Source organism: Calonectris borealis, chromosome 3, assembly GCF_964195595.1.
Source record: "Calonectris borealis chromosome 3, bCalBor7.hap1.2, whole genome shotgun sequence".
Taxonomy (NCBI): domain Eukaryota; kingdom Metazoa; phylum Chordata; class Aves; order Procellariiformes; family Procellariidae; genus Calonectris; species Calonectris borealis.
Genome location: NC_134314.1, coordinates 26,693,079 through 26,715,947, shown reverse-complemented (window position 1 = coordinate 26,715,947; position 22,869 = coordinate 26,693,079). Strand labels below are relative to the sequence as shown.

Below are 22,869 nucleotides of genomic sequence, written 5' to 3'. Positions count from 1 at the left end.
GCTGCACTTTAAAAGCCCCCCTCTCAGTCAACAATGGATTATGTTTACAAACATACTTCCTTTGTGCCTGAATTTTGCTCTCCTGGACATCCAGACCACGTTTATTTCCAAACAGGATGTTTACCTGAGGTAGGGAATATGAATTCCGTGAGCATGGCGTAATTATGTGGCTCTGGAAACTTTTAGTGGAGTGTGAGTGACATCACTGACAGAACATCAACAGGAAGGGCAGGAAGTGTTTTATGTTTTTGCACTGTTTGGTGTGATAAAAACAATAAAAATACCTATTAGGTTGCACTGCAGTCCTGCTGCATCCCGTCTCAGTCATTTAAACACACACGCATCACCACTGTTAGTAAGCTGCTTTTCATTTGTGTCACTGATTTAAATACATATATATAAAAATATATATATAATCATCCCCCACTAAATCTTGTATTACGTTTTGAGGAATCCAAAGCTGAACAGGTTTTATTTAATATATATGTTTTGATTAAAAATGTAGGCTACGTTCAGATTAATTTCCACAGGAACCTTCTTTTAACAGTCAATATAGCAGCCAGGAAACTGAGCCCCGGATATTCCAGATAGCAATAGTAATTTTCCAAAATCTTCAAAAAAATCATTTCTGGACACCTAGTGATAGCGGATGGAATATATATCCTGTCTGTATTTTAATTAAAGCAGACTTAAATCACCACCAATGTAATGACTACAGGCAAGGACAAAGAGCAAAATATTTCCATGCAGCAGACTAGTCACTTTAGTGGAAGAAAAATGTAGAGAACCAGAGTCATTAGTGGAGACAAGCATTAGACAACAGAGAAGTCCATTTTCTCCCAATGGATACCCTCAGTGAGGTATGACAGGATGTGACAGTCCATACTTATTTAGGGGACTGGGACAGCAAACCCACCAATAAAAAGAAATCGTGAACAGTCTTCTTACTTTCTCTGCAGCATATTCTTTTCTAAACATAGCGATTTTAGAAGAAAGGATGGCAACCACTCATGCTCCAGCCTAGATTTACAGCCTACTTGCTAAGGCACTCGTCCAGAAGACAACAAACATTTTCAACAATCATGCTGAAAACATCGAACCTGGATCTCCCAATATCTCGGGGGACACTCTAACCTCTTACGCACTGAACAGACAGTAGGAACCTCAACCGCTACCTGTGCTCCAAGATAAGTTCCAAGTTCACACCACAGCGATGGGCACCTTATGTGACATGATCCAAGACTCTGAACCTCTGTTCGAATTAGGTACACCCAAGCTAGAAGGCAACATGTGATTGCTGGGAAAGGCCACTGTTTAAGGCACTTCCTATTCTTCAGCATATTAATTAGGCAGTTCATGGATCTGTACCTCCCCTTGCCCAACGCACTCTAAACCCAATCCAACTTACATTAGCTTCTTGGAGGCAAAGTTTCAGCATCAACGGCCACACAAAGGCTATCCTGCTTCCTTCCCCCCTTCCCACCCATGGCTGTATACTCAAAACTTTCCCCCTTTTGCTGGTTCTAGCAATCAACTGATCTGACTTGACTTATGGATGCAAGAGCGCAACCGGTGAGAGAGAGAGGAACGTGCAGCCAAGGATGAGGGAGAGATTAAAGCCTCCTATTCGGAATATGTCTGTAGTTGCCTACTCTTCATATGTTCCTTTACAAATTAATATATAGTTCAAATCATACCCAGCATAGTATTTCTCTCAATACCCCCATCCTCTTGGACAGGGCTGACAGTCAATTCAATCAAACTGTCTAATTCTATTAGAAGTACTCTTCTAAGTGTTTTTTGCTTTTCTTTGCCTGGGTGGCGGAGAGTAGGGTGGCGGGCAGAAAGCAGATTAACGTTCAGGTAAAGATCGCAGACAAATTGCAGACAGATCACAGACAGAAGCCAAAGGAGAAAAATCTTATCAAACAGGCACTTTGGAACAGTTACCCAAAACTTAATCCATTTCTACTCTAACAACTAAGCACCCATCTAAATCCTGAGATAAGTACTGTGAAGCCATTTCTGATCACCTAGCAAAACATACCAATACTTCCAAAAACATCCCCCTCTACATTTTATTTCATTACTATATAGAAACAGTCCTGCTTTCAGAAAAAGCAAAGAACAGATATGACAAATTCAGAGACGATTTCAGGGAGGTAAAGCCATCTACACTGTCCTCCACCGTTTTAGATTAAAGATCACATCCACTCAGTATGTCAACTCTACAGTGACCATGGCCCACTGTTTCTTCAGTAACTATAATTTTGAGTCACGTCAGGTTAAGCTCTCAAACTAAAAGGAACAAGTAGAGCATTTTGCAGGAAGACAAGAAAGCAAAAGGTAATAGTAGGAATACTGTTAGACTCAGGTTTTTGCTTAACTGAAGTCCAAAGCAAAACCATCAACACTTTCACAGAGGCTGGGATCTGCTTTTCCTCCACACTATACTAAGTCCAATTTTCCTCTTTTATATTGTGCTAAAACCAAACAATTGAAAAATAAATAAGTACACCACAGCAATGTCAGTTTATTCCCAATTTGTAGCACGATAAAAAAAAAAACCCATACATAGAAAAAAGGTCTGTTTACACCTGCTGCTAAGTGCGGTTTTGGATTATAAAAAGAACAAAGTTCTAGAATATTCTGAAATGCTTCTAACGGACTCTACAGTTTTAATTCTAGTAATAAACACCATCCACAAGAAGTATTCGTTTAGGAAAGTAAACTGATTCTTTAATAACCATCTCTCAACTAAGATACACATCTAACTACACTGAGTGAAACCAGCTACTTCCATGTTCAAATGAACAAGTGCCAGCTCAGAACTACATCTTCCCAGCACATACGACAAATGGAAGGAAAGTACATCTTACATATTTGACCCACAAACAGCAAGGAAAAAGTGAATGGGCTTACCTGTGAAAAATACCACCCATACAGCGGAAGCCATTTTAACCCATCTTTCAAGACATACCGGACATGCCCGAGAGCATTCTGCCTAATTGCCAGCATGTCCGCAATAATCCAGTCAACTGCAAAAACAAAAGCCCAAAATGTTTAGTTAAATTAGTTTTTAATTGCCACTGATGAAACAAGACGCACATGTTGTACATATAAACATCATTAAAGATTTCTGAACTAGAAGTTCTTGCTCGTTAAGGCAAGGCTGGAAAGAGACACCGTGAACAGACAAGCAGATTTTTTTAATCTATAAAAGTGCTAAGACAAACAAAAAAAATACAAACCCGTACACTGATGATTTGATAAATATATTACATTTTCTTTATTTTTTGGCAAATCCCCGTAGATTGTTACCTAAAAAAAAAAGAAATATAGTATTACTTTATTACTTATTTTCACTGCATTAGGCAGTGATGAGATCCAATGCAGTAATTGCTATTTACTAGGAAAACTGCCAGCAAGTTAGCACCATTAACAGAAAAATACCCCATCACTGCATCAGTACCCATCATGCATACAACTGACTTATCAACAAAGTAGTGAATATTAATTAATGAGGGCTTAAGAAAGCTATTCTGTTCTTGTGCCTCAGCCCTAGAACTGGATCCATGGAAGCTGACCTACATCCACAAGATCCCTACATTAATATAATTAAAGGTAAAGAGGAATCATAGACATGTACAAAACCACCATTTAACTTTATACAGCTACTGAATAAGACATGCTTCAGCCAGACACTCATTATCATTTAATCTAAAATGGTAAATTTTCTTGGATTAGATCACGAACAAAATCTCAACCATTTGCCATGATTTTAACTATCAAGAACAAACAAAAAAGCATGAGGTTGAGGGGTGTCTTTAAATTGGTCTTCAGCTTCCAGTCAGCAGGTTTTGTTATGCTTTTTTCTCTGTTACATTAAAGACACCCTTTAGCCTTGTGGTTTCCTGCCTACTAGTGAAGTAACCTTCTGAGAGCATGACTACAAAGCAAGATGCTGAAGCAGTAATCCAAGTCACATTTTAAAATGGATTAGTTCAATTACTTTTATTTCAAATACAAAATGAGAAATGAATTAAACCACTTCAATCCTGAATTGAAGAATCCATGCAGCCGTTTAATTATCTTTAATAAATATTTTCATTATCTAATGAAACTCAGTTTTTCCAACCAGTACATTCTAGGTAGCATTCCTCCCTTGCTCTGCCAATACCAATGGCTGTACTCCTTGTTTCTAGAAGTTAGTGTATTGAACATACACTCTTCTTCGAAGTGATTCCTTTCACCACGAACCAAAGCGCTATTTGGAAGGTTTAACCACTTATTATCACCACTTCCCTAGTCTGGACCATCTGAGAATTTTATCAGGAAGATCTAACTAATATTCAGATCTTGATTAACATCATTTAGTATGCCAAGTCTCGTATTGATCCTTACAGAAGGTCTCCATGAGTATCTCTGGAAAATCTGCCCACCTCTCAGTTAACCCATGATAACACCTTCTATTGTAATGCTAGGCAAAAACCCCACATAAAGCTTATGTTTTACATTCATGCTGTTCCTTCTTGAAAATGTAACTGCACTGTTGATCGAGTTTTGTTTTCAAGGCAAGAAACTAGATATCGGCAAACTGAGATATTCAGTAAATATGTGAACAAGAGATCATCTAGCATACAGTAAAGAGAACATTACATATTTGAATGAATTTTTTTCCAAAAAAAGGCATACACAATAAATCTTAACTGAATATTATTTGTAACAAGTCAGTTAACAAGTATATTCTGAACAGTATCCAAGAAATTCAAACAAGATTTTCCTGTAGGAGTAATTTTCTCATTAAAGTTCCCGGAGAATTTATAACCTTACTGCTGACACTCCAGGTACCATACATTATTTAGTCAAGGTAGCAGTCAGAGGGTCTGATCTTACAGTTCAGGTACAAAAATTCCACTGAAATAAAAAATTATCTTCCTACTCTCACTTATGGAGTTAAAGCTTCATTTTTCAAGTGTACACTTTTCCAGCAGTGTTACGCACTAGGTCCACATACACTGTTTAATTTCAAGTTAAGACTCCACTATGCAGTTTCTGGCAAAGACTGTTTTAGAGGAAGGGAAAAGGCCAAATACAACAAATCACTAAACCAGAAGGTCCTGAATGCTATCTGTGCTTTTTTAAAATGTAACAAAATAAGAACAAGAGGAAAACAAAACCTGCCTTTGACACTGTAAGGGCTGCCCCACACAAGGAACAGGGTTTGAAATATACAATTTGTAACTTCAACTTTTAAAAATTTCCACTTTAATGTACAAAGTCAAAATCTCAGTGTAATCAGACCCACAATTCAAAGCATTCACTTGTGACTATTGCATGAGTAAAAACAAATATAAAGGATCATTCCCTTAAAAAAACATGTATGATCATGTCTGCCAAATATAACAGTTAATCTGTATAATTTTTTATTTCAATAATATTGGATCTAGTTCACTTTTTAATCCCAGAGGAACACCCGCTCATTGTTACTGTAAGCAATTTCTATGCACAACATTACGTCTTACCATAACAGTTACATGTGTTTACATATAATGGACCAACATTTTTTACTCATGATAAAACACATAGCCATACTGTTGTACAGAACTAAAAAAAAGAATTTAAAAAAAAAAAATCTATCTTTTCCTATTTATAATTAGTTCTCATTAAACACAAAAAAATGACTATTTTATTTCAAAGCAAAGGAAGGAGTGAGAAAATCTGGAAACTCTATTTTGTTTGCTCAGATGGCTCAACCTAAGAGGATGCAACAGCTTTAACTGCAGCATCGTTCACTTCAGCACTGCCCATTTCAGTAATCTAGAGAAAAGGCTTATGCAGTTCATGAAAGGCCAGCAAGGAGCTATTCGCGTATTAGACATTCATGGCTAGGAACTGAGCTACAAACTTAAAATACAACTGTTACTACAACGAGGTAAGAATGGCAACTTCCAACCTGCATTCTCTAGAGGCTTTTTCAGATTGCAGGAGACACCTACTCTGCGGGCAGCCACACAGCTCTCCTTCTCAGAACAAAGCATTTTTGCTTTATTGTTGTGTTTCTGGAAATTTTCATAGACCTTACACAACAAAAGGCTAACAGTTAAGAGCTTTGAATCCTGCAGAAACGTTGCCCTTTTCCCTTTGAGATGATGTCTAAGAATTCACCTGCTTGTGGATAAGCAGGGGAAGAGTCCCCTCAGGGCAAGCCTTCAATTTCTGGCAATCTGCTGCTTTTAGGTGAACCAGAGCACCTAATGTGTATTATAGCTGCAGAAGGAAATGATACAGTACTCTTCTTCATGGTCCAGAAAACTTCTGACTCCCTGCTGTTTTTTGTAGCTAACTTTGCAGAATTCCCTGCTGCAGAGACTGTGCAGTCTCTGGCTCCTTCTCAGTCTGCTGCTGCAGAAGACATCCGGGGACCACAGTGAAGGCAAGCACTTGAGTGATTTACCAGGGACAGCAATGCAGAAACAAGTGTCCACAGTGCCAGGTTGTGTGCATGCCCCTTTTGAAGCAACCTGAAGAGATCAGAGTAGCTAAGAGACTCCCAGTCCTCCTCAGAGGAACAGTGCCATCCCCGGGGTCCGCACAGCACCAGAGGGGGTGGTCTTGCCCTCTGCAGGGCACTCGCTAGCCAGCACCAGGGAAGCGGTGCAGGACATACTTGGGAGGCAATTTTCCGTTTCAGAAGCTAACGGACCTGGTGTTTCGGATATTTTATTCACAGCTCTCCAAATGCCACAGTATTCATACATTCTACCTATGTAACAGCTTGAAAGACTGAGAAGATAAATGTCCTGTCTGCCACAAAGAAGCAAGTGAGGAACCTATTCATTTGAATAGGTGCTGCTTTGTTTAAAAAAAAAAAAAAAAGAAAAAAAAGACACAATGAAGTCAAGCAAAGAAAACAAGTTAAATGGAAGAGCAACACAGCAAGCCAAAGTAAGCAGAGATTTGAGGGAAAAATATTTAAAATGTAGACTTACAGTCTAACATTGCAAACATTACTTGTGTACAGAACATTAAAATGTGTGCTTTTAGCCATGTTTTGGTTGTTTCACAGCCCAGTTCACAATAATGGGTAATACAGTTACTGTTAATATGGGTCTCTCACATCAGTTTACATAGCAGTGCTGTCAAACTCAATTCAGTGAGGTCTCAAAGAAAGGGAACTGGATGCTAACAGATTCCCTTCCATGGGAAGGCCGGTACCCAGCTTCCCTGTTGCCATACACCAAGCTGTTCACACGCTCAGCAGGGACAAGACACACCTCAGAGCGTTGTGGCCAGACGAAGCTCTGATTCACTGGCAGGAGGTTACAAGAAGTTCTCCTGATGGGAGAATTTACTAATTCAGTGATAGGCTGATCTAGGCCTGCAAATGGGAGCTCCTGGGTGATCTGGTGACACCAGTTTCAGCTTCCCTAGCAGCCTCTGCTTTTTCCAGTGCAACATATTCAACTATGGCTGCGCTAACGTGGCAGGTCACGTAGCTATGTAAAACAGTCCTGCATGGCAGCCACACCTGAATAACTCATAATTTGCGTAGAGTTTCACTGCAACAAGGTGGACACTCCCAATTCAGAGTTTTATTTCTTGCTTATGAAATCTGCACATACCAAAGAAAATTAAATATATCATTTAATCACATCCTAACTACATCAGCTCAGTAAACAGGGCCATGACAAAAATAATTCAAGAGGTAAAAGCAATCACGCTATCAGAAGACCTGCTTGCAGGTCAACTGGTGACCACATCAAACTCCTAGCAAAGAGATTACCTTAATATGATAATTGGATGTGGCTGTTCAGGAGCTGACCTGCAAGCAGATCTGGCATTTCTGCTTCAGTGGCAGTAAGGCAACACAGCTGGTTATTGGTGGTAAAAACCTGGGACATCTCATCTGATGTCCTATCACACGTCTACTAGCACACTCATTCTTGGTTCCTCAGACTTTCTAACCCTCCTCCCTTCTCTATTCAAAGAAACTAGGTGTGAATTGCAGAATGATGCTCCCTTCTTTGCTGTTACTTCAACAAAACTGATGTGCACTTTGCGGAGAAGGTGAAGCATTCTGATCGGGAAAAATGTCACCTTCAAGCACAGGCAATAGCAACTGGAAAGAAGGATAAAAGCAGTAGGATAATAGCAGGACAACTCTCCTTCCCTCTCCTGGAGGAAGAGAGGAGAAACAGAACATTCAAGACATCAACACTTCACTTAAAAACAACCATACAAACTTCATATACTCAGCTGTGCTATCCTCACAACACGCACTTCTCTCCATTTCGCTCTTTCTTCCTGACTACTTTTATAACTGGGATTGCATGCTCTTTGGGAGAAGAGCGTCTTTGTTAGCTAGGCACTACTACAACGTGAGTGCTTATTAAAATAAATAGTATCCTAGGATGTATTTCTCATCTGTTTGTTACAAAGTCTGGATATAATTTTGTGGTGAAAGGGTGGAGCTTGCATCAACAAACCACCAACAGCAACTACCAGATACGGCTTCTGAAGTCAGCACATAACCCTGTGCAAGCTGACTTCTGCAGCATTGCTGCAGGCATCTTATGGGAAGTTGTTTAAATCATCTCTTAGTCTAAAAACCTGCCTGATGACACAACCAATCCTTTGAGCTTCTAGAGAAAGTACCTCAGATCACAGAATCTATTTACCCTGTTTGACAAGAAGCAGGCTCAAGACAGGATACTTGATGCTGACAAATTCCTCAGGTTTTCATATGTCCTACTCTAAGAATTTCAAATGTTTACTTTTCTTCACAGAAGTCAGAGAAGCACTTTTATTCGCATTTAACAGATATGAGTTTCACTTGCCTACAGCATAAGGAATATGAATAGGACAGAAGGAGAAAGGACTTTCATGTTTTAGTTTTTAGTTGCTTTTTCTCTAGATCTGGGGAAAAAAAAGTTTACCTTTAAGTATAATTTTTCTAAAAATACCTTTAGATCACATACAGTTTTTAGGTAATGGTCATATTATTGCTACACCTCATAACCTCTTTAGTTAAAGAGACTATCTGCTCAATACATAATTGCACAAGTCTGAATTCTGCTGCTCAGGCTTAGCATCAAACCATAAAACCACAATGCAATCTATTTTATTGAAGCAGAGAGTTCACTCAAATATTCTGCAGCTATATATTTTACTGGGGTTCAGTGAAGAAAACCATTGCCAAGAGACTGAACTCTGGGGAATCTGAGAAGATTCCTATATGTAATTCAATTTTTAATTCATTCATTTGATTGACCCAGAAAGCAGAGAACTTCAAAAAATACAGTTACTGCCATTTTATTTCCTTTTTGTAAGAAGACTATATTAGCAACATATATGAATTATGCAGGACTGAATCATACCATCTGATGTTAAGTATGAAGTCTGTACATTTTTGCTTTCCTACTAGCTTTTAGTCTTATGGTCTAAATTGACAAACTGTTATAAACATGAGTGGTTATGCTTCATTCAATGGCACTAGCTACATGTATAGAAGTCGTCTAGTTCTGATGCTGAATGTAAAGGCTTTACAGTTTCCCAGCTGAATTAAAGATAATTGACCCCTGAATTAAGGGAAAGCTCCTTCTGGAAGAATCAGCATCAATAAAATTTTAAAGGAAATGCAGTTACCTTGTGAGCTAATGAAAACAAATTAATATTTATAATAAATTTTATAATATCTATGTCAGTAAAAATACAGATTTAGAGTCTTATTCTGTGTATATTTGACTACTTTTTGTATTTGAGCATTAAAAAGACTTGCAAATATTTACGCTATAAGGAATTAGTTGCCTAATTTTCTAGAGTTTTATAACGAATTAAATAATTTTCACTGCAGGCAGGCAGTCTGAAGAAAAATCTTGATATTTTCACTGCCATTAGCTTACTGAAGGAAATCAAATAAACAGCAATAATAACCACCACACTTATTTTAGAGCAAAAGCTGAAAGAGTTTCATATAGAGAAAAGGTAACTAAAAGTATATACTCAGAACATCTAGTTACAGCAGCAGGCTAGATGATGCCAACATTCCCTGTTATTCTGGATACTCTTAACTATAATTCTAAAAAAACCCACAAAACCCCCAGAATCCTGTAAAAGGAATGAGATGCTTGTCAACAGATGAGCAATATCATGTGTTTAACTGGACTAGTTTTGTTTTCAATACCCACCTGCCTGCAACTTTCACAGATGCTGCAGAGAGGACTGAGATGTGAAGGACTTAATCCCACAGCTGCATTACACACCTTTCCTCACAGTCCTCCCCAAAGCCTCAGATGGTGATTTAGAGCAGAACATTACGAACCACTTAATTCACACCAGTCTAACATTACCTAGATAGTGATGTGTATAGTTTTGCAACTTCTCGCTCAGAGGGTGATTCAGGTGGTGATTATTGTTTAGACAAGAGGCACGTGGTAGAGCAAAGAAGTTCTGGGAAACATCCATAATAACCGGAATATCCAATCTGAGCAAAAGGCTAATTTCAGAGAAAATAAGCTGCCACAATATCAAGAACGTCAGGGCAATTTAGTTAGTTTACACTTATTTAAACAATAGTCCCAGACTAGACTGAACAAAACCACTCCAGTGGTTACCCATGGCACATCAACAAAAGACAGAGCTCTTGGCTTCCAGGGGAGCTCAGCGCTGCAGAAGGGGATTCACAAAATCTGTGATACTGAGCCTGCCAGCTTTGAATTGCCAGAATCTAGTCCTCTGAAAGCAGATGCAGATCATAAATCCTATCCCGCCCTAACACGCTGCTCACTGCTATTAGAAGGTACATCTATGGAACAGGGATTCTGTCTTCTGAAAACAAACTGCTAAATCACCTTTTTCGAAGAAGTGCTGGGGATATGTGTATTTAGAAAGAAATGAACTGATGCATCCTGTAAGTTGAGTTTGTGCTCTAACTCATTAAGTTAAAGAGAGGTACCGTAATTTATTCCCTTTTGGTTTTTGTTTGTTTGTTTAAAGGGGGGGGGGGAGGGGCAGGGGAAGAGCTACAACTTTTTTTGAGGTCCCCAGTCCTGCCAGCATACGTTAAATATCATTTGACAGTACTTTGTAGATTCAGGAGCTTTGCTTCTGGATTCTGATCAGGGCTATACATGGGTTGGGAACTTTGCTTTAAGCACACACAATTACTTCATTCCTGCCTGGACTCCTTAGCTATCTGAGGAACCTTAAAAAAAGGCATCTGTATAACTTAACTATTTCAGTCTTGGCGACAGAAAAAAGCAGGACTTATCATGAACATAATTTTAAGATTTTGGCATCTAAGTTCTGGAAAAAATCCTATTTTCAGTGCTTAAATAATTTACTGGATCTTTCTGCAAATTACTCGCTTTTGATTTCAGTGCAGTTCTATGGCATGGACCATGGAGCAGCCCACAATTACAATCAGTGACCACTTGGGAAAGTCAAAGTTAGAGCATCTAAATAACTTTTATCATAAATTACTTTTTTTTTAACAAGTACTGCACATATTTCAAATATATATAGCACATGTGAAAGGAGATTATTTATAAGCTGAGATTTCAATAGGAGGGTTTTTCTGAACATCTGGCATCTTGGTATTACGCAAAACCCGAACACGCCTTCCAGCAAATGAGTGGAAGGAAGTATTCCACCGTTTCATTAGGAGAGAAATAGTCTCTCTTCTAAGCCTTTGGCACCTCTGAAGATTTCTTCCCACAGATTTTTGTAATTTCCTTAAAAGAAAGAAAAAAGTGACCCACATCTAATGTAGCTATTGTTTACTTTATTACTATCCTGTAGTGGAAAAGACATAATGTCCATGTCCCATCCCATCCATCCCCTCCAAAATAGCAGCTTCGTTGCCTTGGTACATCAAGCACATTCTGGAAATGTTATTCTTTGTGCACCTCACACCAGTCAGAAGCAGGAAACCTCGTGGCAGTTTGCAGCGTTCCTCTAGCTAGAGCTCTCTATAATAGGAACTTTGCTTCTAAATGTCAAGGACTCCAAGGAGGAGTTGACTGTATCTTTATTTGTAATACTTGTACAAGCGCTTGTATCAAGTACAGACAGAAAGGGTGTGAAGTTATCAGTGAGTCAACACACATGGGAAAGGGGATGATTAAGAAACCTCTACATCCTCTGCTTGTGATTGTGGAGTAAGATTTTTGAAAGCTCCTCCACACATGATTTTCAGTAAGTATTTAGAATTTAAGCACTATGGACTTTCAAGGTGAGGCAAAGGAATCATTACACAGCTAAAGAGAACATGCAGGGAGGTATCTGAGCTAGCTGCAACTAATCTGGCTCCAGACCTGAACACAATAAACTTGAATCAGCCTCAAAAAATAGTCACTGTTAAAATCACTCTAATATCTGCACACCACCACAGCGTGCGTATGAGCCAATTCACCTGCAACTTGCTCGGGACTGTGCACTGTGTTTGCTTATGCAAAAAACCATGTGTGCCCTCAGATTCCCAAGTAGCATTAGAAAATGGGACGGGAAAACTCTTCAAGCCAATCCGTAAGTTCCAGAGCAAAAATTATTGCAACTACCACAATACAGTTCAAAGTCATCGAAAATAATTATTTTTCTTCCCATCTAGTTGTGTGCTCAAATACAGATTGACCAAATCATGGATAGCTAATTTTACATTTCAAAATCAAACTACCATAAACTGTATGATTTCCTGGTCCCACATTGAGGAGCTAGTTGTAACAGGGAAGATGACAGGTAATATGTGACAGAAATGAAATGAACAAAAGAAGAAAATAATTTCCCTGTTTTTTTATCCTAAATCTCTTCATAGCATGAATTCAAATTGACAGAACAAAGACTAAAGAATATTTTTCCCCTGAGAAGATATGCTTCCTCATAATTGTAATGTCAAAATCCCTCACATCTGAGTCTACTTTATCTAACACAACTGAAACTGAGGAAAAAAGTATACCCTGTAAGCCTGAGGTAAATAGTTTGAAATAATTGGAGTCAAATGTTCAACTATGAATAGAATCTTCTCTTAGCAAGAGCAGTGTCTGATGGTAGAGTACCAGGAAAAAAAACTTCTCAATTAACAATCATCCTTACATAAAGTATCTGGACTTATTATGTAAGCAGAAGGAAAGGGCATCGAAGAGCACTGTAAAACTCCATGGCCCAGGATCTACCAAAACAGTTAAATGCAAAAAGAGGAAAGTGTGATAAATACCATTTGTATTTGCAAATGTAACAAATTATGCAAAATCAGGACAACTTATATTAAAAACTGAATATACTAAAAATCTTAAGATATTCAAATTAAAATATATTTAAACAGAAAATTTTAAAATCAAACCATGAGATTGTAAAACTTACTGGCCAAATACTTGAAATCAGAATTTATAAGTGCATTCAAATCAGCCCTTTGACTCTTTAGCTTCTCCTACCTGACAAATACTTGACTTTTTAGGATTTTCGTAAATACATGTAGCTAACTTTAAAATGTAAACATACATATCAGTTTTAAATTGCAGACTGTATTAGATAAGGCTGATATAAAATTCAGATTCCGTTGTGACTTGCCAATCAGAAAACATGCTAGGCGAATCTCCACACAAAGCTTCTAATTTATGAACCCAAACAGCAGTTACTGATACTTGATTTCTAAAAATACTAATAGACCTCAGTTTTAATTTATTTATTTTTCATATATTGGGCAGGAGGTGAGGGATGACCAGCACGGAATGTGGAATCTCCCCATACTAAATTCTTTCCAGATTGCCCCAGAGCCAAATCTGCAGCACAGCTGAACTCTAGCCGATATCCCGATGAACTGGAGTCATGAAGGATTTCACTTTCATCTTCAGAACAATAGCCAAAGGCAGACAGAACAAAAATTAAGATATATGCAAATGTATCTTTTGCAATATCTAAAAAAGAAAGAGCACAAAGCTTACAAACCTAATGTATCTATTTTTGTTGCCTCATACCACAGTTGAACGTAGGAGTCTAAAATTAGGCATCCATCTTAATTTGAAAGCTGCATCCCTCAGGCTTAGCAGGTATCACTTAATTTCTGCTACAATAACACACAGGACTTTGTTGTATGCTATAAAAGATATATACACCTGGAGACAGCTGCGCCCTAAAATCTCTAATGAGATGAGCCAGGATAAACTGTCTTCAAGAAGACAGTTTACAGAAAGAAAAATTTCACAGCAGAAAAATTTCAGTGGGCTTCTTTCAAAAGTTTACCACACAGAAGTCATTCACTTCACTATGTTAGCCAGTTTCTTTTCAATCTTTCCACCACACCAATCCCCAAATTTCTATCACTCCCCAAGACCTTTATTTCATTATTTCTACAATTGCAAATAAATGACAAGTTATGATGATCTTAACCTTCAACATGCCTCACAACAGCTAACAGAGTTTTGCAGAGCAGCAACATGTGCAGCAGGTGCTAACAAGAGTTGCTGCTGCAAGCTACATGGAATGAAGGAAAGCGCAAGCCCTCGGAGGCTGCTCAGCTACCACCTCAGCTTGGAGGTTTGCCTTGCCTGCAGCTCTGTGCCTTCCCACCCAGCTCCCATACTGTCCCAGTACTCTTCCACTCCTGAATTGCCAGATGGGGAGGAGAGCTCCGGGAACTCAGGCACAGGTTGGTAAAACCAGGCTTACGCCAAAATGCAATCGCCAGCACTTTCTTTCCAAACACAACTGGAGAAGGGTGAAAAGTGATGTCTCCTTTTGACCTTCCAGTTATGGCATTTGGCCAGGAAATGGGTCCTCATCTCGAGGGGACTCAGACCCTGTCACTCACGTCTACTGACAGAAAGCAGTTAGAAGACGAACCTTCACCATGCCTTGATGATGCCTGGTTACGATGCCTCCCCCACTGTGGAGAGGGAAGAACCAGGTTCCTAAGAGATGACAACCCACCTCACCAACAGCAACCAGAAGCACCGCCCTGATGTGAGTACACTGCAACTTGGCCATTAGGCTTGCGCTGCCCCTCTTGCTTCCCACCTCCACCTTGGGCCCTCCCGAATTACCTGCTGGATGGCTGAAGAGCTTCAAAAGGGAAAGCAGGGAGTAAGTAAAGATAATCTCATCTGGGAAGGCTGCTGTCCTGGGAATAGAGATGGGCACAGATCTCGCAACCCTCACTTTCAATGCAAAATGGCCAACAGCTAGAAGGCTAAGCATCCATCCCAAGCTCAGACACTGAGCTCTCCTCACAGGTTTCCTAGGAAGCCAAGACATGAAACACAGCCCCAGGCTCTAGTCCACCGGAAAGGCTCGTCAAGAGTTCAGTAGCACAGTGTCTCTGCAAAGTTTTAATTTGCTCTAATCCTAAGTAGTTTTCAACCTTGTTGAGACAAAGCAAGTCCAAGCTTCAATACCAATCCAGAAAGCACATTGCATTGTTTAACAGAGATCTCCCATATTTTCTAAAATAATTGTTAGAAATACTACAGCTCTGCTAAACATGACTGAGGTAGCATCTGATTCTCACAGGCCTTCCAGAGTCCCGTAATGACAAGGAAACCAGAATTTCATAATGCCTTCAATGAAAGCACCACTTCCAAAAACTATTCAGCAGGAAGTGGGGGTAGGGAAGAGAGCTCACACAAGCACTGAACAAAATCCATGCACGTTAATTCAGTCATGGATTTTATTCATTTGTCAAAGCTTTTCAGATGGAAAATGATCCTTTAGGAAGCAGTCCGAGTGATGATTTCTTTACTATTTCTTCACCGCTGCTCAATACAAAATAGCAAACACAATTGCAACAAAAAAAGTTGAACATTTAGTCCTCATCTGATTTGAAACATGTGCACAAACACAATAGGCATTAATTTCATCACCCTGACAGCAACTGGGATAAGATGCTAAGGGTCACAGAGAGATGACAGCATTCATCATATTGAATTACTAGTCCTTTCAGCCCTTCAAACATTCTAATCACTGGCATATTCGCACTCAATTTGGTTTTCATATTCTATGGCAAGATGCAAGTGTTTATTGTCTGTATGAAATGTAAGAGACCAGACTTCCCTAACAGAGTAAAGACAAAAGCAGTAACACAACCACAGTTCACAGGCTACTTGATGATTTTGAAACTTGGGGCCAAATCTACTATTAGCACAAACAAATGCAAGTCCTCCAAAGCACTTGAATTGCACCTGTTTGTGTCAGTGACTGCTTTGGCTCGTCACTGGTAAGATTAACATCCTTTGCTTTCTAAGACTTACTACTCACTTTACATAGACTTCAACCATCCCATACATATTCTTCCTAGAAAAGAGCACCAAAGCACTTCTGCAGCTTACAGCAGGACAGGTGGGAACCGAGACAACTGGATTTGCACCTAAAGCAACCCAGGGCCAAAGCAGGGGTATTTCTATGGCACTTTCCAACAGACCGCATTTACAAATTTTCATTACTGTAAGTTTATAATCCTGGAGATTATTGAAGAGCACTGTCATAATGCCATATATAGATTAATTTTATATATTTATAGCTCCTTAATAAAATTTATTAATATCTGCTAAACTGCAATTTCACTGACAAATTTACACAGCATTATAAGATTTCACTTTATAGTCATACTGGTTTTGTCCAGTTTACCTCATTTACAGGATTGGTATGCTCTGGGCTGCTTTTTGTACTCTAAATACTGGTTCTTCAATTTTCTACAGCCAACTCTTGCATTATAGTCAGCAAAAGGGCTATTTTTGGCAATTCATTAACAGAATTCTAATATTATTGAAAATTTAAACTGATTCCATCTTAGCTCAAGTTCTCTTAGGCTCTGTAAAACAAATTGTTTTGGTGGAAAAAAAACAGGTCTGACCCAAAATTTAAGAAGGGGAAGTATTTACAGTATAAGAAAGGGAAAGTATTTACAGTTACTTCATGAGCCACTTTCTAGAACATAAATACTCAGTAAGGGTTCACAGCAATTATAGCTCTCTAATTATTTTAGAACTCAAATCAAATACTTAAGAGAAAGGGAATTATTAGTCTTTCAAGATTTTCTGTCATGCAGTTCAGATTATCACTTTATTTAGTTACATTTCACAACTGAAAAGTATCATGCTTCCTGGCATGAACTAGAGCTTTTGTTTTAAACAAAAACTGGCTAAAAACACCCAAGTCAAGGAAAATAAAAAAAGAAGAAAAATACGTTTGTGCACATGGTCATGAGGAGGAGACTGATTTAGATACTTGATGGGCTAACAGCAGATGATACACAGAAACATCACTTCCTGACAGATAAATAAATAAAAAATAAATATCAAGATACACTAGTATTTCATTCAGTCAAAAAATAATCTATGTTTATGATCCAAATCAACTTTGTTCTATTAAGGCCCCACTCACATTACTTAGAATTTCAGCAAAATTATTATTTTAAGATCAGACATCTCAAATATTCACAACTGCCTTGGAGTGTTATCATATTGAAAAACCACAAATACTCTAAGCGTAATAAACCAAAGAATGCAGAACAGTACATAATGTTAAAGACTTTTTATATAGGATAAGACTGCTGCAGTGCTAAGAAAAAGTCACTTAAGGCTTTGATTCAGTAAGTCACTTAAGCAGCCGTATAACCCTAATGACTTCAGTGAGACTACGCAACAAGTTCCATTATTCTGATGGATGAGGTTGTTGGCCTCCCATTTATCCAGTTAGAAAAAAAAAAATCCCAATACACTTCAATCAATTGAATAAATTAATAGACCCAAAAGAGATGCTGAATTCCTCCCTCCATGGCTATTACAATGCCTTAACGCTGGTAAAGCCCCACAGCTGCCTTTACGAAGCCACACAAGTTACTATTCTTGCATTGTTTTTTGGGATTAAGTTTAATGATGCTACACTTCTGCATCTAATTACATGCCTTAAAACAGCCAATTCACAGAAGCTCTCAGGTTACCATACCAATCTCACACACTAAGGCATGTGCTTAATCTTCTACTATGAGTTTCAAGTTAAATGTGTTTGGTGTTCGCAAGAGTAGGTCTGAAAGGACACCCTGTTTGGGGTGAAAGGGCCTGAAAGGACACTCCTTAAACAAATGGGGAATATCTTCCAGTTAAACGACACATGAATTTTAACGATTCTACCTCTTACCTCTCTACATAGGTATCATATTTTCCAAGTTTTTATTTACCTTTCAGTCTCAGTTACTATTTACTTATCCTATAACATATACCACGTTGTTTTTGTGGGCTCTCTTCGTTTCTGTTATCCTCTATTTCAGCTTTGCATATATCACCTCTTCTTCTCTTCATATCATCTGTTGCTCACTGTGACAAAGCATGTCTATTTTAATATTATCCTAAGTGATCATCTGTACTGTCTCCCACCATTTTTTTTGTGTGGATCAAGTTTTACCAGTGCGATAAAAGAAAACAGAGGTCAAGAGACAATGGCTACCTTCTTGTTTCTTTTGGTTAGCATTTTCCTTTCTGTACCTCTATGTCACAGGCATTTTTTTGATAAAAGCTCAAAGTGGTTGCTACTCTGTGCACACTATTTTTAGGAAATTTGAGTAATTTTTCTGATACAGTTTATATCTTGATTTTTGGCTCTCATTCGTAGAATGGGTTGAATTAAACTATTATACTGCTACTTTTAGCAGCTAATGACCAAGGTGTGTTACTACACATCAAGATACCTGCATTAAAGATGCTATACAAAAAGGAAGGCAGATAAACCAGTACTTAATCTGGGAACTACAGTTCCCTCTTCTCTTTTTTCCTTTTTTTTTTTTTAAAAAAAAAAAAAGAAAGAACAGATCTATATATCACAACACAAGTTAACTAATTCGGACAAGATGCAAGGGTGGAGTTACATGAGTTACAAGCTGAATCAAAAACTAATTACCACTACAAGAATATCTCACTTCCCTTTTGTATCTGTTCTATTCACCCTGATGTCAAACTGTGCAATTCTTCTATCTTTAGCTGGCTTTGGGGGTTTCCATGAGAGTTGGTATGAAGAGGCCTACAACTGCAGCTCAAGAGTGGAAATTAGGGGAGACCTGGCCTGATTTTGAAATAAATGCTTCATAAGAAAGTAGACAAATGCTTTACCTGCAAGTATGAAGAAGGGCCTATTTGTACCAGCTCTGTCACCTGCCAATCAACATGTAAGCACTTGTTATTCTTTACTCGCAAGCACCTATAGCTGACACGAACTTCAAATACACTTCTGTATATTCAGACAACTTTGAAAGTCAGGTTTAGGCACAGTTACGTTATTATTACATAATAATAATTTATTTCATATAAATGAAATATGCCATTTAAGTTATTATTTTTTACATGTAGAATTAAAAGTCTCCTTATTTACTTTTCAAATTGCAGACAAATATGTAACCTTTCAAACATTTAACGCTTCGTGAGATAGGTGAAGTATTATTATTTGAACGCTCCGGTCACGCAAGAGAGGCCTCCAATGTCGACTTATTAACCTGAAACCTTGGACTTCAGCTTCTGAGATACTGAATAATCACAATCCATGGCTGATCCAAAATTTAAGGGCCCAAGACTGACAGTGGGTAGACTGCACGAGAACTGAGATGCTGCAATAATTTAGAGGTTAAGTAATCTATTTATTAAAAACTCATAGGTGTATTAAGCACAATTATAGTTGATTATAGTTTTCCTATCTACTACCAATTTAATACTACAGATGCGCAACACAGGCCACGGGGTTCAAGTGTGCAAAGGCGGCTGCCACTCGAGTGCTGACAGAGCACGACCGCTGTCGCATCCCTTCCGTTTCCCCGACCTGCAAAATGAACACAACACCAGTACTCCGGCAAAATCATCACCAGCGGAGCAACAGCGGCTGCGAAGGAAGGCTGTCCTCTGCGGATCCGGAGCCCCCGCCGGGACCGGGGAAAGGCCACAGCCCGCACCTGCGGGCGGCGACGGCCGCTTCCTCCCCGCGGACCTCCCATGGCGGCAGGCGGGCCCTGCGAGGCGAGCTGCGTCCTGCCTGCCGGAGCGGCCTGAGGAGGGGCAAAGGGGAGCAGGCGCCGGCCGGGAGGCCAGCCGAGAGCCGTGGGCCCGCCGCCGACATCACTGACGGCCGCTCCCCAACGGCTGCCGGCTCCCGGGGGGCCGCCAGGCCGAAGACCCCTCCCCTGCCCTGCCCTCCCCGCCCGGCTCACCTGCACGCCCGTGTAGTTCTCGAAGAAGAAGAGCACCATGCTCTGGTAGATGGTGTAGAGGCGGTCGTCCACCTCGCGGTAGAAGCGGGCGGGCAGCACGGCGGAGAGCAGGCGCCAGGCGCCCCAGGCCAGCACGTAGGTGGGAGCCGTGCCCATCATGACGGCGGCGGGCAGGACGTAGCGCATGGAGTAGGTGTGCAGCACCAGCGACAGCAACATCTTCCCGCTGCCCCCCCGGCCTCACCGGGACACCCACATGGGCAGCGCGCTCACACACAGCCCGGCAGCCCCGCCGACCGCATCGCCCGCCGCGCCGGGCAGGCCCGCCAGGCGGGTGGGGAAGCAGCAGCAGCAGCGGCCGCCGCCACCGGCGGGGAGGGACACGCGGGAGCGGGCACCGGCGCCGGCTCACGGCTCTGCCCGCGCCGCCTCCGCCACCATATTGCCCGGCCGCAGGAGGAGCCGCGCCGGCAGGAAGGCGGCCCCTCGGCGGCTGCGGGGGGACTTCCGGGATGGGCGGGCGGTGCCGTGGCTCCGCCTCGGCCGCGGCCTGAGGCAGCCGGCCCCGCCACCGCTGCCCCGGCAGCCCCTCCCTCCCGCGGGGGCTCCCCGCGAGCAGGCCCAGGGCTGTGTCCCCGTCCCTGCCCACTCGGGCGCCGGCACGCAGTGAAGGGCTACGGCAGCCCTCCGGGGCCGGGAGTGCCGGGCGGCTTCCTCATAGCGTGGTGGAGGGCTGCTTGGCACCGTGTGAAATGAGGCACGGCGCTTATAATTCGTTAGCTGTAATTAGCGTTAATTTTAACCTAGCATAGCGTAAGAAGAAAAATTACTTCCCCTCCCCGCCCCTTCTGCCCTGAGTCCAAAGTGGAGCACTAAGAAAATTGTGCTTGTTACCTTGGCCAGCTGCGAGCACGGTGATAGTCAGGGGTCCGTACGCATTTCGTGCTCACCAGTTTGCGTTCCAACTCCCCCAGGTTCTCACAAAAGCAGGCAGCTGCCCGCCTCGCATCCTCTCCTCACTGGGCCCCGATAACCTGGTGACAGCCGCAGCCAGGTGCACCAGCTGCTTTTGAAGAAAATGCAGTAAGTCTTGTAGAAAACAACGGTGTAATAACCTCCCCAGAGAGGGAGTTTCCTCATAAGCTGTAGCACGTAGCGAAGTATTTATTCCTTGCTTTTAAAAAAGTGCATTTTGTCCTGAAGCTTGTGAAGATCTCATTGTTTCAAAAGAAGTGGATGCTCAATACCTTCTGCTAAGATTCTTTTCCTTTGCCAGGCTTTAACTGGGACAAGCTTTGTCCTTTGCTGTTTACCTCGTGCTAGCTGGTTTTTAATGTGTGTTGAAAATTGTATCCTGAATAGTTCAATAAAATAAGACTGGGGGAACGATACTAGGTTGAAGTACTGTGGCAACATTCTCTTCGAACTGCCGCAGTGAGAACTCATATTTGTCATCACAGGTTCTGTGGCCCTCCTAATGAGACTAAACGGTCTTTATTTCCTTCCCACCTCCAGAAGGGGGGGGGCTGGAGAAGTCATGGCAGCTTTTCTGTCAGGGCCCCCCATCCAGATCAGCATGTATATTTCTGTCCTCACTGAGTAACTGCATATGCTATCCTCGGCTCAGGACTACCAGAATAGAGGCGCTTTCCCCATCGTGGCCTCTTTTGCCAGGGAATTTTTCTGGTCTAAACCAAGCAAACCTAGATTGGACAGAAAATTGAGGAGGAAGCTTCTGTTTTGTGACGCCTCTGACATGGCTACGTGAAAGAGGAAGTAATTCACCATGATACAGGGAGGAGAAAGTAATCCAGCACAACACAGAGAAGGTAAAGCTGATGCTAGCCAGGTATGCAGGAATGAGCGCTCCGGTGTGGCTGGAATGGCAGGATGGGTTGGAGAGGGGATCCAGACCTGCTGCTTCCCCAGGCGACTGCAGAGAGAGACTAGGATTCAGAGCAACTAGGTGTGTTTGGCTAATGAGACTGCAATCAGGAGTGGAAAATGTAGGTTAGCAGTCTGTAAAATAAACAGTGAACTGGGACTGGGAAGTGGTGGAGGATTGGGAAAATACAGGGAAATTCAGCTGGCTGGGCTTAAGGCAGAGTATGAGCTTGTGAGAAGAGGTTAAAGACTCAGTGAACAGGCTGAAGAGATGAATTGCAGTGAAAATGTGAAAGGAATAAAAATAATCTTCATATCAAGGAATGAACTTGGGGCCTCTGATTCCATATATGTTAAATCATATCTTTCCTTACAGGACTACAAGGTCACTCATACTTTTGAAGAACTTGTATATTATAATGATTATAAAATCTTGAGAAATGAACAATTCTGCCTCTGGAGGATGGTTTGGCTATCATGTGATAAATAAGAACTGAAGACACACCTTGAACAAAAAGGAAAACAAAATATCAAGCTCATCAAGAAATAATGCACATTCTATGCAGCAAATGCAATAGAAGTCTAGCGGAAAAGTAGTACCTAATCTCATAGTTGAACTCAGACAAGCAGTCTTAATCTGGCATTTTTTGATATATTTAAGTGGTTGACTTTGCAACCTTAATGATACTCTTTCAGTATAGGATTTGTGGGGCCCTTTTGTATATGTGTTTATATACGTAGCTATGCTACATAGATAGCTATTCCTACCTTGAATATGACTCAGTCCTTTGCCCCAGTGATAAAAA

At 40.7% G+C, this 22,869-nt stretch overlaps 1 protein-coding gene across 4 annotated transcripts in view; it reads right to left on the bottom strand.

Moving 5' to 3' along the window:
• The window catches only part of AGPAT5 (1-acylglycerol-3-phosphate O-acyltransferase 5), a 60,610-nt gene extending 39,912 nt beyond the window's left edge, over window positions 1-20,698 (bottom strand). Inside the window, exons 1-3 of one of the 4 annotated variants that reach the window (XM_075145191.1) lie at window positions 20,180-20,698; window positions 3,252-3,321; window positions 2,923-3,038 (exon numbers count right to left, since the gene is read on the bottom strand). In XM_075145191.1, the coding sequence (XP_075001292.1) occupies window positions 2,923-3,038; window positions 3,252-3,321; window positions 20,180-20,398 (405 nt within the window). In that variant the 5' untranslated portion in view covers window positions 20,399-20,698. The remainder of the gene's footprint in view (window positions 1-2,922; window positions 3,039-3,251; window positions 3,322-20,179) is intronic. The other 3 variants (XM_075145192.1, XM_075145194.1, XM_075145195.1) reach the window with 3 other exon arrangements.
• Between the last annotated feature and the right edge of the window lie 2,171 nt (window positions 20,699-22,869).